At 38.0% G+C, this 19,107-nt stretch overlaps 1 protein-coding gene across 3 annotated transcripts in view; it reads right to left on the bottom strand.

Annotated features, from left to right (window-relative positions):
* DSCAM (DS cell adhesion molecule) overlaps positions 1 to 19,107 on the bottom strand; it is a 784,307-nt gene that overhangs the window by 641,319 nt on the left and 123,881 nt on the right. For all 3 annotated transcript variants that reach the window (XM_078071697.1, XM_078071718.1, XM_078071731.1), the window contains exon 2: positions 10,781 to 11,098. In XM_078071697.1, the coding sequence (XP_077927823.1) occupies positions 10,781 to 11,098 (318 nt within the window). The remainder of the gene's footprint in view (positions 1 to 10,780; positions 11,099 to 19,107) is intronic.

Here is a 19,107-nt window from a genome sequence, read left to right as displayed (position 1 = left end):
ATAGATTAATTTACATGTTTCAGAGTCTTATATAAATGGACTCATACAGTACCTACATTTTTATCTGGCTTATTTCACTCAGTGTAGTTATTTTGAGATTCCTCCCTGCTACTATGTTTATCAATACAGTACTCCCTCCTTATCTGTGGTTTTCCTTTCCGTGGTTTCAGTTACCCATGGTCAACCATGGTCTGGCAGCACATGATCTTCCTTCTGACATATCATCAGAAGGTCAATAGTAGCCTCAGGCCACATCACAATGTGCATATCATTCATCCCACTTCATCTCATCACAGAGGCATTTTATAATCTCACATCGTCACAAGAAGAAGGCAATAAGCCACAGCAAAATAAGATATTTTGAGAGAGAGACCACATTCACATAACTTTTTTTACAGCACATTGTTTTAATTTTATGATTGTTGTTAATGTCTTACTGTGCCTAATTTATATATTAAACTTTATCCTAGGAATGTATGTATAGGAAAACACACAGTACATATAGACTTTGTTACTATTCATGGTTTCAGGCATCCACTGGGTACCTTGGAACAAGTCCCCAGTGGATAAGGAGGGGGGACTCTGTAGTCCATTCTTTTTCATCCAATTTTATGGGTAAACCACAATTTGTTTACTCATTTGTCTGTTGATGGGCTTTGACCCATTTTTGGCTATTACAAATAAAGCTGCTATGAACATCCATGTAAAAGTCTTTGTATGGACATATGCTTTGGTTAAATACCTAGGAATAGAATGGCTAGAATATATGGCAGGTATATGTTCATCTTTTAAGGAAATCACCAAACTATTTTCCAAAGGAGCTGTACCATCTTACATTACCACCAGAAGTGCATGAGAGTCCCAGCTGATGCATCTTCTCACTTACACTTGGTCTGGCCATTGTGTTTACTTTGAGATTTGTAGAGATATCTCACTGTAGTTTTAATCTGCATTTCCTCGAAGGTTGATGATGTTAAACACCTTTTCATGTGCTTACTAGCCTTTTACTTATTGTTCTTGCCTTATTGCCCTGGCTACCACCTCCAGTACAATATTGAAAAGAAGTGGTGAAAGCACACAGCACACATCCTTTTATTCTTCATCTTTAGAGGAAAAGCAATCTTTGACCATTAAGATGTTAGCTAGAGTAGGTGCTTTTTATTAACATGAGGAAGTTCACTTGTATTCCTAGTTTTCTGAGAATTTTTATCATAAGTGACTGTTGTATTTTGTCAATGCTTTTCTGCATCGATTGAAATGATCACATGGTTTTTATTTTTAAAATGTTAATATGGTAAACTCCCTGGATTACTTTTCAAATGTGAAACTAATCTTACATTCTGGAGATAAGGCCAACATAGTCATGATGTATTATCCTTTTTCTTTGTTGTTGAATTCAGTTTGCTAAAATTTTGTTTTTAGAATTTTTACATCTATATACTCATGAGAGATATTTGTTTTTCTTTTCTTTTTTTTAATTTTATTTTATTATGTTATGTTAGTCACCATACAATACATCATTAGTTTTTGATGTTTTTCTTTTCCTCTTGTAATGTCTTTATCTTGTTTTAATAGCAAGGTAGTGCTAATCTCATAAAATGATTTGGGAAATATTTTCTCCTTGTCAGTTTCCTGGAAAAGTTTGTGTAGAATTTTTATTATTTCTTCCTTGTGTTTGGTAGAATTCAACAGTAAATCCATCTGAGCCTGGAATTTCATTGTAGAAAATTTTTTATTACAAATTCAAATTCTTTAAAAGATACAGGGCTCTTCAGTTTATCTATTTCTTCTTGAAAAAGTTTTGGTATTTTATGTCTTTTAAGGAGTTTCTCATTTCATCTAAGTTGTTGAACTTATTGACAAACACTTGTCCTTAATAGTTTATTATAATTTTAATATCTGTAGAATATATACTGATATAACCTTCCTCATTCTTCACATTGGTAATTTGTCTTCTTTCTTATTTTCCTTTTCAGTCTGGCCAGAAGTTTCTCAATTTTATTGATTTTTTTCCAAAGAACTAAGTTTTGGCTTCATAGATTTTCTATGTTTTATAATTTATTGATTTTTACTCTGATTTTTCTTCTTTCCTTTCTGCCTATATTGATTTTAATTTGTTCTTCTTTTCTAGTTTTAAGATGGAAGCTGATACCAATATTTGAGACCATTTTTATTTCTAATCGGGGTTTTTAAAACTATAACTGTCCCCCAAGCACTGTTTTAGTGGCATCCCCAAAATTCTTTCTTAGATCTTGTGCTTTCATTTTCATTCCATTCAAAACACCTTTAATTTTCCTTCTGCTTTTTCTTTTGCACAGACTATTTAGAGTAGTTATTTAGTATCCTAATATTTGGAGATTTCCTGGAGTTAGTGATTACTATCTTAATTCCATTGCAGTCAAAGAACATATTTTATATAATTTTATTTTTTAAAAACTCATCTGAGACTTTCTTCATTCCCCATAATGTGGTTTATATTGGTAAATTTCTGTGTGACCTTGAAAATAATGTGCATTGTGCTAAATTTCTGTGTGACCTTGAAAATAATGTGGATTGTGCTAAATTTCTGTGTGACCTTGAAAATAATGTGGATTGTGCTATTGTTGGATTCATTGTTCTCTATTTAAATGTTAATATGGTCAAATATTTAATAGTGTTGTTCAAATATTCTTTATCCTTGCTGATTCTGCCTACTGCTCATTAATAAAAGAGGGGTATTGAAATCTCCAATGATAAATTTTGATTTGTTTCTCCTCAAAGTTCTTTCAGTTTTTATTTTATGTATTTTGAAGTGCTGTTGTAGGGGGCATAAATATTTAGAATAGTCATATCTTCTCAATTAAATGGCTCCTTTGTATTATGAAATGAAATTTAGCCCTGATAATATTCTTTGCTCTGAAATATATTTTGATATTAATGTACTTACTCCAATTTTTTTATATTTTTGATTAAATTTATTTGAGTTAATAGCATAGTACATATTTTCCCATCCTGTTACCTTTAATATATCTGTATCTTTATATTTAAAGTACATTTCTTTTAAGCAGTATTTGAAACTAATCTAGCAATTTCTGCCTTTTAAATCAGATAATTGGAGCATTTATATTTAATGTGCATATTGGAATGGTTAGGTTTAAATCCATCATCTTGGCTTTTTTATTTCTATTTTTACCATCTGTTCTTTGTTTCCTTTTTCCTATTTTTTATTCTTTGTTTAGAATTAAGAATTTTTTTAATGATTCCATTTTTTCTCCTTTATTATGAAGCTTATAAGCCATAACTCTCTGTTTTGCTATAGTGATTGCTTTACATTTTATAACATACATCTGTAACTTATCATAATCTATATTCAGGTGATATTATACAACCTCACATATAAGAAAAAAAACTTACAATACTATACTTCCCCACCTCTATTCCAGGCCTAAATGTTATTATTGTCATACATTTTACTCATATATGTTACAAACCCCACAAGACATTATTATTATGTTTGTTTAAACAGTCAGTTGTCTTTTAAAAGATTGTAAGTACCAAAAAATTATGATTTAAAGCAATCTACAGATTTGACGTGAACCCCATCAAAATACCAATGGCATTTTTCACAGAACTAATGGCATTTTTCACAGAATCCTAAAATTTTATGGAACCACAAAAGACCATGAATAGCTAAAGCAATCTTGAGAAAGAACAAAGCCAGAGGTATCATGCTCCCTGATTTCAAACTATACTACAAAGCTATAGTAATCCAAAAAGTATGGTACTGACACAAAAACAGACACATAGATCAATGGAATAGAATAGAGAGCCCAGAAATAAACCCATGCATATATGGTCAATTAATCTATGACAAAGGAGGCAAGAATATACAATGGGGAAAAGACAGTCTCTTCAATAAATGGTGCTGGGAAAACTGGAGAGCCACATGCAAAAAAATAAAACTAGACCACTTTCTTACACTATCAACACACTAAAATCAACTCGAAATGGATTAAAAACTTGAATGTAAGACCTGAAACCATAAAACTCCTAGAAGAAAACATAGACTCCTAGAAGAAAAACATAGGCAGTAAGCTCTCTGACATTTGTCTTAGCAATATTTTTTTGGACCAGTCTCCTCCTACAAGGAAGAAAAAAGCTAAAACAAACAAATGGGACTCCAGTGAACTAAAAAGCTTTTTCACAGTCAAAGAAACCATTAACAAAATGAAAAGGCAACCCATTGAATGGGAAAAGATATTTGCAAACCAAACATCTGATAAGGGTTAATACCCAAAATATATAAAGAACTCACACAACTTAATATCAAAACAACAACAACAAACACAAAAATTTAATCTGACTCAAGATTGGGCGAAGGACTGGAACAGACGTTTTTCCAAAGACATGCAGATGACCAACAGGTACACGCAAGGATGTTCAATATCATTAATCATCAGGGAAATGAGGTATCACCTCACATTGCTCAGATTTGTTATTATCAAAAAGACAAGAAATAAGTGTTGGCAAGAATGTAGAGAATAGGGAACCCTCATGTACTGTTAGTGGGAATGTAAAGTGGTGCAGCCCCTATGGAAAACAGTATGGAGGTTCCTCAAAAATTTAAATAGAACTACCATACAATCCAGTAGTTCTACTTCTGGGTATTTATCTGAAACAAAAACGCCAATTCAAAGAGATATATGCATCCCTATGTTACCTGCAGTGTTATTTACAATAGCAAAGATATGGAGGCAAACTAAGGGTCTGTCGATAGGTGTATAAAGAATATAAGGGGTGTGTGTGTGTGTGTGTGTGTGTGTGTGTGTGTGTGTGTAAAATAGAATATTATTCACACATAAGAAAATGACTAACATAATAAAATAAAATTAAAAAAAAATTCTTTAAAAAGAAAAAAATTGTTTTAAGACTAAATAAAGTAAAAAAAAAGGAAAGAAAATGAAATATTGCTATTTGTGGCAACATGGATGGACCTCTTAGAGGGTGTTATGCTAAGTGAAATAAGTTAAAGAAAGATAATATATGATTTCACTTACATGTGGAATCTAAAAAACAGAACAAATGAGCAAACAAAACAAAACAGGAATAGACTTAGAGAGAACCAACTATTGGCTACCAGAGCAGAGAGGTGAACTAGGTGAAGGGGATTAAGAGGTACAAAACTTCTAGTCATAAAATAAATAAATCATGGGGATGGAATATACAGCATAGGGAATATAGTCAATAATATTATAATAACATTGTATGGTGATGGATGGTAACTACACTTAGCAGGGGGATCATTTCTTAATGTATAAAAGTATCAAATCACTATTATGTACACCTGAAAGGAATAGGGTATTGTACGTCATAGTTACGCTTTAATTTTAGAAAAATGTAATTTATTTACCCACATGGTTACAACTGTCACTGTTCTTCTTCCCTTCAAGTAGATCCAAGATTCCATCAGGTGTCTTTTGTCTTCTGATTGTAGGACTTCCTTTAAGATTTCTACAAGTGCCGGTCAGCTGCTGATAAATTCTTTCAGCTTTCATGTGTACAAAAAAGCCTTTATTTTGTTTTGTTTTGTTTTAATTTTGTTTTGTTATGTTAGTCACCATACATCATTAGTTTTTGATGTGGTGATCCACGATCCACTGTTTTCGTATAACACCCAGTGCTCCATGCAGTATGTGCCCTCCTTAATACCCATCACCAGGCTAACCAATCCCCCCTCTCTCCTCCCCTCTAAAACCCTGTTTGTTTCTCAGAGTCCATAGTCTCTCATGGCTCATCTCTCCCTCCGATTTCCCCTCCATTTTTCCCTTCCTTCTCCTAATGCCCTCCATACTATTCCTTATGTTCCACAAATAAGTGAAACCATATAATTGACTTTCTCTGCTTGACTTATTCACTTAGCATAATCTCCTCCAGTCCCATCCATGTTGATGTAAAAGTTGGGTATTCATCCTTTCTGATGGCTGAGTAATATTCCATTGTATATATGGACCACATCTTTATCCCTTCATCTGTTGAAGGGCATCTCGGCTCTTTCCACAGTTTGGCTATTGCAGACATTGCTGCTATGAACATTGGGGTGCATATGGCTCTTCTTTTCACTACATCTGTGTCTTTGGGATAACTACCCAGGAGTGCAGTTGCTGGGTCATAGGGTAGCTCTATTTTTAATTTTTTGAGGAACCTCCACACTGTTTTCCAAAGTGGCTGTACCAACTTGCATTCCCACCAACAGTGTAAGAGGGTTCCCCTTTCTCCACAACCTCTCCAACATTTGTTGTTGCTTTCCCTGTTCATTTTTGCCATTCTAACTGGTGTAAGGTGGTATCTCAATGTGGTTTTGATTTGAATTTCGTTGATGGCTAATGATGATGAACATTTTTTCATGTGTCTGTTAGGCATTTGTATGTCTTCTTCAGAGAAGTGTCTTTTCATATCTTCTGCCCATTTTTTTACTTGATTTTTTGTTTTTTGAGTTTGAGAAGTTCTTTATAGATCTTGGATACCAGCCCTTTATCTGTAGTGTCATTTGCAAATATCTTCTCCCATTCTGTGGGTTGCCTCTTTATTTTTTAAATAAAAATATTCTGCTGGATATAGATATAGATTTCTAGATTTACAAACTATATTTCCTTTCAGTACTTTAAAGATGTCACTTCTCTGTTTTCTCACATTGATTCTGAAGGGAAATCTGTTGTCATCCTTGGTTTAGTTCCTCTCTGTGTAACATCTCTTTTTCCTCTGGCTGTTTTTAATGTTTTGTCTTTAGACTGGTCCTGAGAAATTTGATTATGATGAGTGTTGGTGTATTTTTCATCATGTTTCTTGTGCTTGGGATTTGTAGAGCTCCTTGGATCTGTGAGTTTTTATGTTTCATCAAATTTGAAAAATTTTGACCAGTATTTCAAGTATGTATTTATTTTGTTTGTTTTACCATCCACTCCTTTGGGGACTCTATTTGTGTAACAAGCTACTTGAAATATTTTTTTCCAATTTTCTTTGGAATATATTTTATTCTTTTAGGGCTGTTTTAGGTTTACAGAAAACTTCCACAGAAAGTACAGCGCTTTCCCCAAAGGGATACACTCCCTTTATCCACCCCAGCAGTCTCTCTCGTTATTAGCATGTTCCTTGGTGTTATGTGTTTGTTACAATTAAGGAGTCAATATTTATACATTATTATGAAGTAAAGCCCATAGTTTACTTGAACATTCCTTCTGTGCTGTGCAGTTCTATGAAGAATGTTCTGTATCCTCCATTAAGGTATCATCCAGAAGTTTCAGTGCTTAAAAATGTCATGGAACACTACATCAAAAACTAATGATGTACTGTTTGGTGATTAAGATAACATAATAAAAGAAAAAAAAATGTCCTGTGATCCACGTAGTCATCCCTCCTCTCCTCCACTGCTGTCCCTGGAAACCACTGATCTTTTTATTGTCTCTATATAGTTTTGCCCTTTCCAGAATGTCATAGAGTTGTAATCATACATCTTTTTTTTTTTTTAAAGATTTTATTTATTTATCTGACAGAGAGAGACACAGCGAGAGAGAGAACACAAGCAGGGGGAGTGGGAGAGGGAGAAGCAGGCTTTCCACTGAGCAGGGAGCCTGATGCGGGGCTCGATCCCAGGACCCTGGGACCATGACCTGAGCCGAAGGCAGACGCTTAACGACTGAGCCACCCAGGCGCCCCGTAATCATACATCTTATAGCCTTTTCAGAGTGGCTTCTTTCACTTAGTGATATGCATTGACAGTTCCTCCATGTGTTTTTCGAGGTTGCATAGCTTGTTTCTTTACATTGTTAAATAATACTCCATTGTATGGATATACCATAATTTGTTTATTGTTAAAGAAAAAATTATTCTGATGCTTGTTAAAACGTAAAGGAAGACTTTATTCAGGACTATTGCAAATAGGACTCATGACTATTCCAACAGGGGAGAGAAATTTTTCTCAACTCCAAATACAGCAAGGACAAGTGGGGATTTCTAGCCAAAGGGCACAGTGAGGGGATTAGTGGATAGAAGATTATCCAGAGGAGACATAAAGGCTAAAGGCAGGACTGACTCACACATCAAAGTAAGATGAGGAACTTGATCAGATATCAGAGTGGCCAGATGTCAAAGAGAGGGGTGACTGAGTAGGAGTCTTACTAAAACTGGGCTGGGGGAGGACAGACAGAAGTTCAAGGTCAAAGACTAGTCAAGAAGAGGGCTCACAGGAGCCTGACAAAGGTTTCGGCAAGGAAAAAGTCTTTGTTATTACCCGCTCGCATACTGAAGGACATCTTTGTTGCTTCCAAATTTTGGCAATTATGCGTAAAGCTGTTATAAAAATTCGTATGTAGGTTTTTGTGTCCCCCACCTAGAAATTCGAGGCAGTGCATTGGGTCAGTCCCAGGGCTCGCCTGCTTCTTCCAGCTTCTCCAGAACCACCTTCCTCTATCACCGGATGGCCGGTCTTGACAACAGGCGCTCTGTATGTCTTGTCTGCCTGTTGTTGTTCCAGAGAAAAGGGTAAATTCGGCCCCTGCCACTCAACCTTGGCCATGAGCACAAGTCCCAGTCGGATGCTATTAACCACAGTAAATGAAAGAAGAAAAATCACTAGAATTTTTCTTTTACTTGCCTAAGGTCATCCTGCTGCTTACTATCTGCTGGGGGCCAGGGCAGTACCGCTTCAAGTGGGCCGTCTGCGTTCCAGTCCTTGGGACAGAAAGGCGAAGAGGGTACTTGACATGCACGTGCAGGGTGACCTAGCCTTGCTGATTCCTGAGACATGACGGATGGAAAATGCCACTGTTGCTGACACCCAGGCCTAAGTCCAAGTTGCTGAAAACTGTGAAGAATGACAATTTCCTGTACCGCCAAAGAAGAGGTTATGAGGCCATTTTACCCACATTCCAGGAAAATCCCAACACCAATCAAAAGGGACCCGAGACACTTAAGAAGACCTGATACATAGGGCTACGCTGTGAGCCAGTCCTCCTCCTGCTCAAATCTGCACTCCAGTTGTCACTGGGGAGCGCACACCGGACACCCCCACCTGCCCTTCCGAGCCGTCATCCAGTTCTACCCTAGCATCTACATGAAAAGGCTTGAAACCAGATTTTCAAGCACCCAATCAAAAATCTAAAAGATTACAGTCATAATGTCTTCACAACAAGAAATAAAATTAAATAAGAAAATAAATTTCATGCAGGCGACATGACTGTCCATCTTGTAAGTTCCCAAGAACGCAGCAACCATGTGCTTGTTGGACGTGTACTCAGTAGGATTAGGGGGTCAGGAATACCAGCACATCAACACAAGAACATACTCATGCGGAAGTGGAAGGTGGTAGAGCCGCCAGATGAGATGATACGATCTCCACCCCCTAAAACATGTAGTGTCACACAAAAGTAATCAATTTCATGACAAATTTCCAAAATGGCAGTTAAAACAGGAGTAGGCATTGAATTCCTTTATCTGACAGGAAACCTGAGAAAGAAATAGCGGATTAACGCATACAAGCATAGCTGTTTGAAGTTCCAGGTTTTTCTGTAAGTGACACTTTGTAGATTATAAACATGTTTCTATAACACATCATTAACATTTGCAGCCTGCCAAGTAAAAGGCACTCACTCCATCCTCCTGTTTGTCAGGTTTAGAGGTCTCTGTACAAATTTCATTTGCTTTATTTTAATTATTTGGGGTATCAACTTTTCATATCTCTTGATTAAAGCCAATCTTTCTCTTCCTTTCCTAAGTGTGCTCTTGCTCAGGTGCTGGAATTCATGAGCGTGTCACGGAGATCAAAATATACTTGAGAAAATGACTAGCTAGCGGGATGAACCGTAGTCTAATGTTTGATTGCTTACATCAAAGAGATCATATGCAGGAATTCAGAAACATTTCATAATTTGCTCATGTTGTGAAGTCTTAAAGCAACACCTACTTGCTTGCTGCAGAAATTATTACAAAGCTCCCCCAGCTACCAGGTGCATAAGACAACAAAGTCACATTCTCTTTGCCCTGACATTATATCGTGTCAGTCTACTGTCGTACTTGTAAGGGGAAGCTTAAAAAAATTTGAAACACTGTTTGCTAACTAGAGTCTAGCTGTGAGCTTGTTTTTCAGGGCTTTGTTAAATCTATAAAATGACACAGTATGTCCTGTATGTATACCTTTTTATGTCTATGAATCTCAGACTTATAAGAATGTAATTTTAAAAATATATAATATGTTGTTATAAAAGGGACACAACCAACTCAGGATTTTCTCTTTGGCAACATCCTAGCAACATGGACACAGTCAAAAATGTTAAAATGATCCTCTTTTATTTCACAAGGAAGACAAGAATATTCGATTGATTCTGTTTCAGTTACATTACACCTTAATGCCAAGGTTTTATTCCACTTGAACTCTGTGTCCTCCTCCCGCCCCTTCTCCTCCCCACTCCCCCACCGCCTGCCTGTCTCTCTCTCTGACAAATAAATAAATAAAATCTTTTTAAAAAATCAAAATACAATACAATTGGGTTACAGTTTAAATCTTACCCACTTGCTCTCACTAATTTTATGTCTTAGTTCTAGCGACATAAGGCCATTTTGAAACCAAGTCAAGGGATGCTCGGGCATCTCAAAGAAGCCACCAGCACTGTCAGAATGAACTGACCATTGGGTTTTCATTAGTTCTCAGCTGATGGCGCCTGTTTGTCACCATCCACCCCCCACCCTGCCCCTCCAGCCCCACCCCCTAGCAGGCATACAGGGAACAAAGCAGAGGAACTATACTCACCAGCCTTGATGTGGACATCCTGACTTCTAATTTTCCCTGAAGGATTTTCAGCTGTGCAATAATAAGTATTATCATGGATTAAGGTACTAAAGCTTGAAGGAGGGAAGGGAAAAATTTGGAGAGTGCCGTTGGGGTGGACGTGGCGGATCCCGGGGACATCGTAGATCTCCTCGCCCGTTGCTAGGTACCATCTGAGAGACACAGGAGGGACGCCTGCAGCGGGGCAGGGCACCAGGGTCCCCGTGGTGCTCGCAAACACTACCTCTTGCAGAGATGCATTGACAAAGTAGAGGCTGGAGTGAAGGTCCTCACTGAAAACTACAAGAAGACAACACAAGAATTGGTCAGTAAGGCACACATTCCGAACTTGGCCTTCAGTCAACCTGGCCTCACAAGGTTGTTTTGAGAAATAATCGCCAGGTTTGACTAAAATGAAATCATTCAAAATTTCTCAACTACTATGGACAGAGAGGCTGGTACTAGGGAATAAGCTACCATCCTCACTTCATACCTTGTACACAAACTGATAAGTTATCCCAGATCTTAACTTATAATAGATTACTTACCAGCCTGTTCCCCACACCCCATTCTGCCTCCACAGTACTGACCACTACTGGGATTTATGCTGTGTATTTTGTATTCATCTATTGTCTGTCTCCCCATGAGAAAAATGTCATGATTTGTTCATGCTCTTACCCAGAGCTCAGCGCCTAACACCCGGCAGGTACTGGGTGAACAGAAGCTAAAGGAATGAATGACTAGGTCCAGTCGCTAGGACCAAATTGCTCTGGTTGGGAGGTACACTGAGAGATATTCTGAATGAAATTAGTCACAATTTTGAAAAATTAAAACCTACATTTATAGGTAAAACATTTTTAAAAAGCACAACTGTTTTTCTAAAAATAGTGTCCAGGGCGCCTGGGTGGCTCAGTTGGTTGAGCGACTGCCTTCGGCTCAGGTCATGATCCTGGAGTCCCTGGATTGAGTCCCACATCGGGCTCCCTACTCGGCAGGGAGCCCGCTTCTCCCTCTGACCCTCCCCCATCTCATGTGCTCTCTCTCTCTCTCATTCTCTCTGTCTCAAATAAATAAAATCTTCAAAAAAATAAAAATAAAAAATAAATAAAAAATAAAAATAGTGTCCCATCAACGATGCATTTTTTTTTATTGAAAAGGTAGAGTAATAATAGAGAACTTTGACAGAAGTATCACTCAATTCCACCAGCCCATGACAGTTTCTGTTCTGATTTTTATATTTCTTCTCCTGGTCCATCTGCCTACATGCCGTACCTATATGATTATTCTATGTCATAATGTGTAGACATAAAATATGCAATTGTTACCGGCTGTGCTTCATTCTCTTAACATTATTTCATATACCAAATTCCATATTCCTCTACAGACCTTGCAAGTGAATAGTGGATGCACATTTTCCCTAATATGATTTTCTAAACTATTGTCTTGATCTTAGTTATTTAAATTGTTTCTGTTTTAATTGCTACAAATAAAATATCTACAAACCAGTTCACACATATTTGGCTTTTTAATTCACTGACTGAGTGCCCACGTTGCACTCAGTAACAAATAGTCACAGAGTGTCATCTACGTGAACAAAGGAAACAACTTCTCGAATCCAAAAATTAACCAGATGTTAAAATGCCACAAAGACCTACTTCTCAGATGTTAGCGCTTATATATGACTTCCTAAAAACAGATGCTTGTCACATATTCACAAGAGAGAAAAGAAGCCCTCAATACTTGGAATTAATCTCATTGGGCAGAGATGCGAATACTAGTTAGGGAGCACCTATCCCGTCCCAGGCCATGTCACGATACTCAAGCTGTTATTCTAGTCTTGCGAGTAGCAGCTCTGCCAGAGGAGTATAGGCTCCCCCCCCCCCCCCCGCAGAAGAAGACGGGGAGATTCAGAGGGTTGTCACTTGACCAAGGATTCAGGGTTAGGAGGTCACAGACGCAGGATTCGGTCTTTCTGATGAAGATCTAATCTCATTATACAGCTGCCTTTACTCTATAAAGCCAATCCCCAGGAAAGCTGTGTTTATGCGATTCAGCATCCCCCAGATAGCTCCCCCGAACATCCCCCCACTTCCTCTTCCATCTCCCTCCTGGGCAGCGCCCACCAGCTTGCCCACCGGGGGGGGGGGGCCAGTGCCAACTATCTCCGAGCGGGCAAACAGAGGGGATGCCATGTGTCAAAAGATGGCGAAGAAAAATCCACTTTATAAAAGTGATAGATTTACTCCAAAAGACAGGCAGGGGTGTTCATCAAGTTGTAACTGTTTGATGGCTTTCTCTGCCAACCATAACTAAAGACTTTAGCAATGCTCCGTAAATCAGAATATGAAAATTATTGCTAACTAAGAAATTGGCTCAGATCGGAAGCACAGTTAATAGTTAAACATTACAGCTTTCAACTCAAATAAAAATGCTGATGGTGGCACCGTGATTTTACATTTGAGCTTTCTAGGAAACTGACATCACCCCAAACACATTGTTAGGAGTGAGGTAACTGTCACTCTTCGAGGCTAATTAATTCCACCCAGATCCTTTTTTGTTCCCCCCCACACACATGACTCTTCTGTCAACTGGATTTGGGTAATTCCAACTAAATAAAATTTAGTCATATTTGAATTCATTCTCTCGTCTCATAAAAGTAGCCTTGCTAAGAAGAGCAAGTCTTTGAAAATGTGAATGTATGTAAGAAATATTTCATATATAAATGTGAAATTATTTAAATGACTGTGAGAAAAATGCAAAATAAATGTTTAATCCTAGTAGTTAAGAAGATAAGTGACCCACAGGGGATTACTGTCACTTCTCCTTACATTTTTTAAAGGTATTTCCCATTAGTCTTCCTACTTCACACCACTGGGTTTAATAATGTAACATAAACTCATTCTCTAAGATACACATCATATGGCCACAGGCAAGAGAAAACCCAAACTATATTCCAGCAGCTTCTGTTTCTTCCATCTAAGGGGCCATCCATCTGCTTAAATAATAGTACTTCATTTTATGGCATGCTGCATGCACTTTAAATACAGCAACATTTGCTCCCTCCAGTAAGGGCACAGGCAATCTCGCTGTGAATTACGTGTGTGTGAAATTTCCCTGAAACTAACTGCAGTTTAATAACAGAAAGCTAAACAAAACATTTGGCATAATCTTGCCGCACAACTTGGCATATAAAATCCTGGGGTATGGACACTAAGGACGCTGAAGGAAGGGGCTTCGGAGGATTGCTCTTTCATCGGCAGATTTCTCCACGTTTTATATCGTTATAACAGATGGTATAAGCAGGGCTCCTGTGACAACATAAAGAAGAATGTTACACTAAAAAGAAGAATAAGTCTATATTGCTTTCTTTAAATTCTAGATCTGGCCAGGTGAAGAGACATGAAAGAAATGTTAGAGAAAGCAATGACATGATCGTTCCTTCATGTGAGAGTATTTATGGAGCACCTGCCCTACACCAGGCTTCAGGCAAGGGCCCAGGAATGAAAATTCACATGAGTCAGAATACTGATCTCAAGGAATTTTTGGTCTAGAGGTTGTCACGATCAGTAAAGAGATCGACGATAATTCTTTGCTGAGGGTCATCGCAGAATTATTCACAAAATGCTACAGGAGAAGAAAGAAGAGAAACTACCCCAGCCTGGGGAAGATGAGGGAAACTCTCCAGAAGAGAAGAGGAAAGTAGATTCTAGGCAGAGGGCATAAAAATGTTAGGACACTTAGTCATCACAGACAGGAGAGAGGCAAGAAGATACCGGATAACAGGAACTTCACGGCTGAACTAAGAGTGATGCACAATTTGGGAGCAGGTGCTTGAGGTTCTGTATACTCACTTATTCTTTTCACACTTGCTCATCACCTACTAATGACCTGGCACTGTGCTCAGGGCTGGGGACACACGAACAGCCAAGACTTGGAGGGTGATCTCAGGAAGCTTCCATTTCAGATGCTTATTATAAAGTCTAGATCATAAGTGGTATCAGATCTCATGCTGAAAAGCATGAGCTTAATTCTGCGGGCAACAGGAAGTCCCATCCATAGGTATATACCCAAGAGAAATGAATATACACATCCATTAAAAAACTTGTACACAAGAGTTAAAGCAGCATCATTTATAATAGCCAGATGTGGGAATGACTGCAGTGTCCAACTGCAGAACGGATCAACAAAATCTGGTGTGTCCCTCCAGTGGAACTGGATTCAGCAGCAATGAGAAACGAAATACTGATGCATAATATAGACACGGATGACCCTTGATAACGTCATGACAAGTGAAAAAAGCGAATCACAAAAGGCCACACACTCTACGATCATGTAAATTCACATGAAATGTCCAGAAGAGACAACTCTGTAGGGACAGAAAGGAGTGGTTTCCTTAGAGCTGTGGGTGAGGGTGAGGGGGTGATAAGGTGGTAGCTAAGGGATGCAGAGTTTCTTTGTGAGGTGATTAAAATGGTCTAAACTTGACTGTGGTGAAGGTTGTACAGACCTGTAAGTTTACTAAAAACCACTGAATTGTACAAATGGGTGCATTTTATTGTATGCAAATGATATCTCGATAAAACTGTTTTAAAAAAAAAAGAGAATCAGTGAAAGCTTTGATGCAGAACAAATTGACGCTTTCCCAAATTGTAGTTTTAGAAAGTAAACACTGGATTTACAAGGAGTGGAGACTAGAGGCAGGAAGTCTGATTAGGCTGCTGTGGGCATGGCCTCAGTGACCTGCCCAGTCATTGGTGGAGTGAAGGGAAGAGAAAGCCTAACTATATGAACATGTCTTATGTGATCCTGCCAGAATGTGTGGGCATTCATTGGAAGGAATGAGACTGAGGAAGAGGAAAAAAAGTCATTATGGTCAAATTCAATAGTTTGCATGCCTGGCTGCATCATTGTGCCGTGAGTGAAAATAGAGAATATCCAAGGCAGAGCTGGTTGGGCAGAGAAAACAACAATGTCAGATTCACTAAAGTTAAGGGGGCACTGCCTTTGGGCCACCCACTAGTGAGGTGGGAAGAGGGGTCCAAGACCCCAGAGAGAGATGCCACAATCAGGGAAACTGAAGCCCACCACTGGGTGAAATGTACCAAAGAGAGTGTAAAGAACAAGAAGACACAAAAACCAGAGATGGGGTGGGTGGGGGACTGGGTGAAATAGGTGAAGGGGATTAAGAGTCCATCTATCTTGATGAGCCCTGAGTAACATACGGAAGTGTTGAATCACTATATTGTACACCTGAAAATAATATAACACTGTACATTAACTACACTGGAATTAAAATTTGAAAAATAAAATAAAAGTTAAAAAAAAAAACAGAGATATGGGGTGCCTGGGTGGTTCAGTTAAGTGTTTGCCTTCCACTCAGGTCATGATCCCAGGATCCTGGGATCGAGCCCCACACTGGGTTCCCTGCTAAGCAGGGAATCTGCTTCTCCCTTTTCCTCTGCCCTTCCCCCCTGCTTGTGCTTGCTCTCTCTCTCTGTCTCTCTCAAATAAATAAATAAAAATCTTAAAAAAAAAAAAAAACAGAGATGGATCCTCAGGAATACTTAATATATAAAAGGTGAGCAAAGGATATCTGACCAAGGACTGGCACCCCAATCCATAATGGAATCCTACAATAGAATCAATAAGAAAATCAATAAGAAAAAGAGAATCTGATTTAAAAAAATGTACAAAAACCATTATACAAGTAGCCAATATGCACATGAAAAAATACTGAATGTAACTAGTCATCAGAAAAGTCAAATTAAAAGCATGAGGAGGGGCGCCTGGGTGGCTCAGTTAAGCATCTGCCTTTGGCTCAGGTCATGATCCCAGGGTCCTGGGATCAAGCCCTGTGTTGGGCTCCCTGCTCAGTGGAGAATCTGTTTCTCCCTCTCCCTCTGCCTCTCCACCCCTCCAGCTTGTGCTTGCTCTCTCGCTCTCTCTCTCTCAAATAAAATCTTAAAAAAAAAAAAAAAAAAAAAAAGCAGAAGGAGTTACCACTGGTGTGTCCATCCAGTGGAACTGTATTCAGCAGCAATGAGAAACGAAATGCTGATGCATAATATAGACACAGATGACCCTTGATAACGTCACGACAAGTGAAAAAAGCCACTGAATGATTAAAGTGGAAAAGACAGAATATACTGAGTGTCTCAAGGATATGGAACAAAAGGAACCTCATTCGCTGCAGGTGGGAGTATAAACTGATAAAATCAGTGTGGAAAACTGTTCATCAGTATCTACTAAAGTGGAACATATGCATATTTAATGACTCAACAATTCACCTGCTAGGTATTTATCCAACAGAAATGTATGCATACACTCACCAAAAACCACACACTGGAATATTCATAGCAGTCCTGTTTGTAAAAGTCCCCAACTGGAAATCACTCAAATATCCATCAGTAGTAAATAGTATGATATATTTGTACACTGCATCACTATATAACAGTAGGAATGAATAATCTATATTACAAAAAATATATAAATCTTACAACCATAATGTTGAAGCAAACAAATAGACACAACAAGAGTAAATAATGTATTATTCCATTTATGCCAGGCATAAAAATAGAAAACACTAATTGATGATGTTGAGAATCACAGGTTGGGGGGCAAAGAGAATGAAAAGTCATAGGGGCATCCAGGCTGCTAGCTGTGTTCATTTTCTTGATCTGGGTGCTGCGTACACTGATGTGCTAAGCTAATGAAAATTTCACTGAGCTATGCACTATGATATGTACACTTTTGTGTACATATTCTATACTTCAATTAAGAAGTTAAATATTTTAAAGAAATGGAAAAATAAAAATCCATCATGAACATTAAGAGGATATTATGAAATCAGGAGCCCAAATCCGAGAGAGAATGATGCCTTAGAAAGAAAAGGATAGCATTTGGGGAAGTCAGCCAGTGGTTTTCAACAGTGTCAATTGCTTCAGAGAGATCAGAAAACATGAGAACCAAAACAGACCATTCGATTTGCAAATTGGGTATATTCATTTCAAATGGAAATGCCATTTAGGACTAAGATACTTTTATTGATTTTATAAGAATATGTGAGTGGATGTGCTTAGTAAAATGTACTGCTTCTGTAAAGGCCTTCCAAAATGAAAAGGGATATAACTTTGCCTTTGGTAAATATTATCTAGAAAGCAAAACCTTTCGCTGATTCAGAGACTCCAAAATGTTTTTATGTTTGAATAAATGCTTTGAAATTTAGTGTCATTTTGATCAGATGATCTGAAAGCAGATAAATGAATAGTCTCATAATGACTTGGAAAGCATTCCAAACTTCTATAAAATAATTCTACAGCAGGCTATAAAAACATGCCCATATGTTATGCATTTAACTCTAATATATTTCAATTATTCTATCTATTCCCCAGCACTGAAGCAATGGTGCAACTACTCTTATGAATAAGAACTGGATAAAACTTCACAGTGGCATAAAACTTTGAAATATGAAATTCTGTTTCTGGCCATGATAAAACAAAACAAACAAAAAGCCAGGAACTGGATTTATCCTTCCACAAGTAAACATGTCAGGTAATACAGAACAGTAAGCCATGAAAAGAAGGGGACAAATGAACTGGGCCCTGTAAGTGCCCAGCCTACTGTCCAGAGAGAGTTCCCAAATCCTTTCAAAAGGAGGAAACCTCAGTAGAACTTGGTGGAATTTCTGAGCTGAGAAAACCAAATGTGAGGTGTGGGGAAGCCAAGATTGCTAGATGTACAAAGCAGAGAGAAGGAAGTTGCACAGACTTCCTCCGGGGAGCTCTGGAGACCCAAAGAAGAATCTCTTCCATGAGTCTTTAGCTGTGTACGGATATTTGCATGTATATGAGGAAACTGCTGGATAAGAAACACCAGAAAGGAGCAGGTGGAAAATCCCTGAAACTCCCGTGGAGAAGAGACTGGTTCATACTCTGGCCGGCCAGAGTGGAAAGAACTAATGCTTGGGTATTAGCTAGAGTACTCTGAAGTGTATCAGTACAACACTGAGGGCCAAATGGACCATAACAAAGCCTAAAAGTGATCCCAGAATGGATCTCAGAAGGAATGGAATTGATTCCAAGTAACTTAACTGCCCAGAAAAACACATTTTAATACTAGTTAATGGAAAAGAACAAAATCTAATAATCAATAATGTAACATTTGCAATGTCTGGTATTCAATAAAAAAATGGACACAAGCAGGAAAATATGATCTATTATCAGGAACAAATTCATTCATAGAAACAGAATGAGAGATGATAGAATTCACAGGCATGGACCCTAAGTAGCTATTATAAATAATCTCCCAAT

This window comes from Halichoerus grypus, chromosome 1 (genome assembly GCF_964656455.1).
Source record: "Halichoerus grypus chromosome 1, mHalGry1.hap1.1, whole genome shotgun sequence".
NCBI classification, from domain to species: domain Eukaryota; kingdom Metazoa; phylum Chordata; class Mammalia; order Carnivora; family Phocidae; genus Halichoerus; species Halichoerus grypus.
The sequence above is the reverse complement of the archived record's forward strand: the minus strand, read 5'-3'. Positions and strand labels throughout refer to the sequence as shown.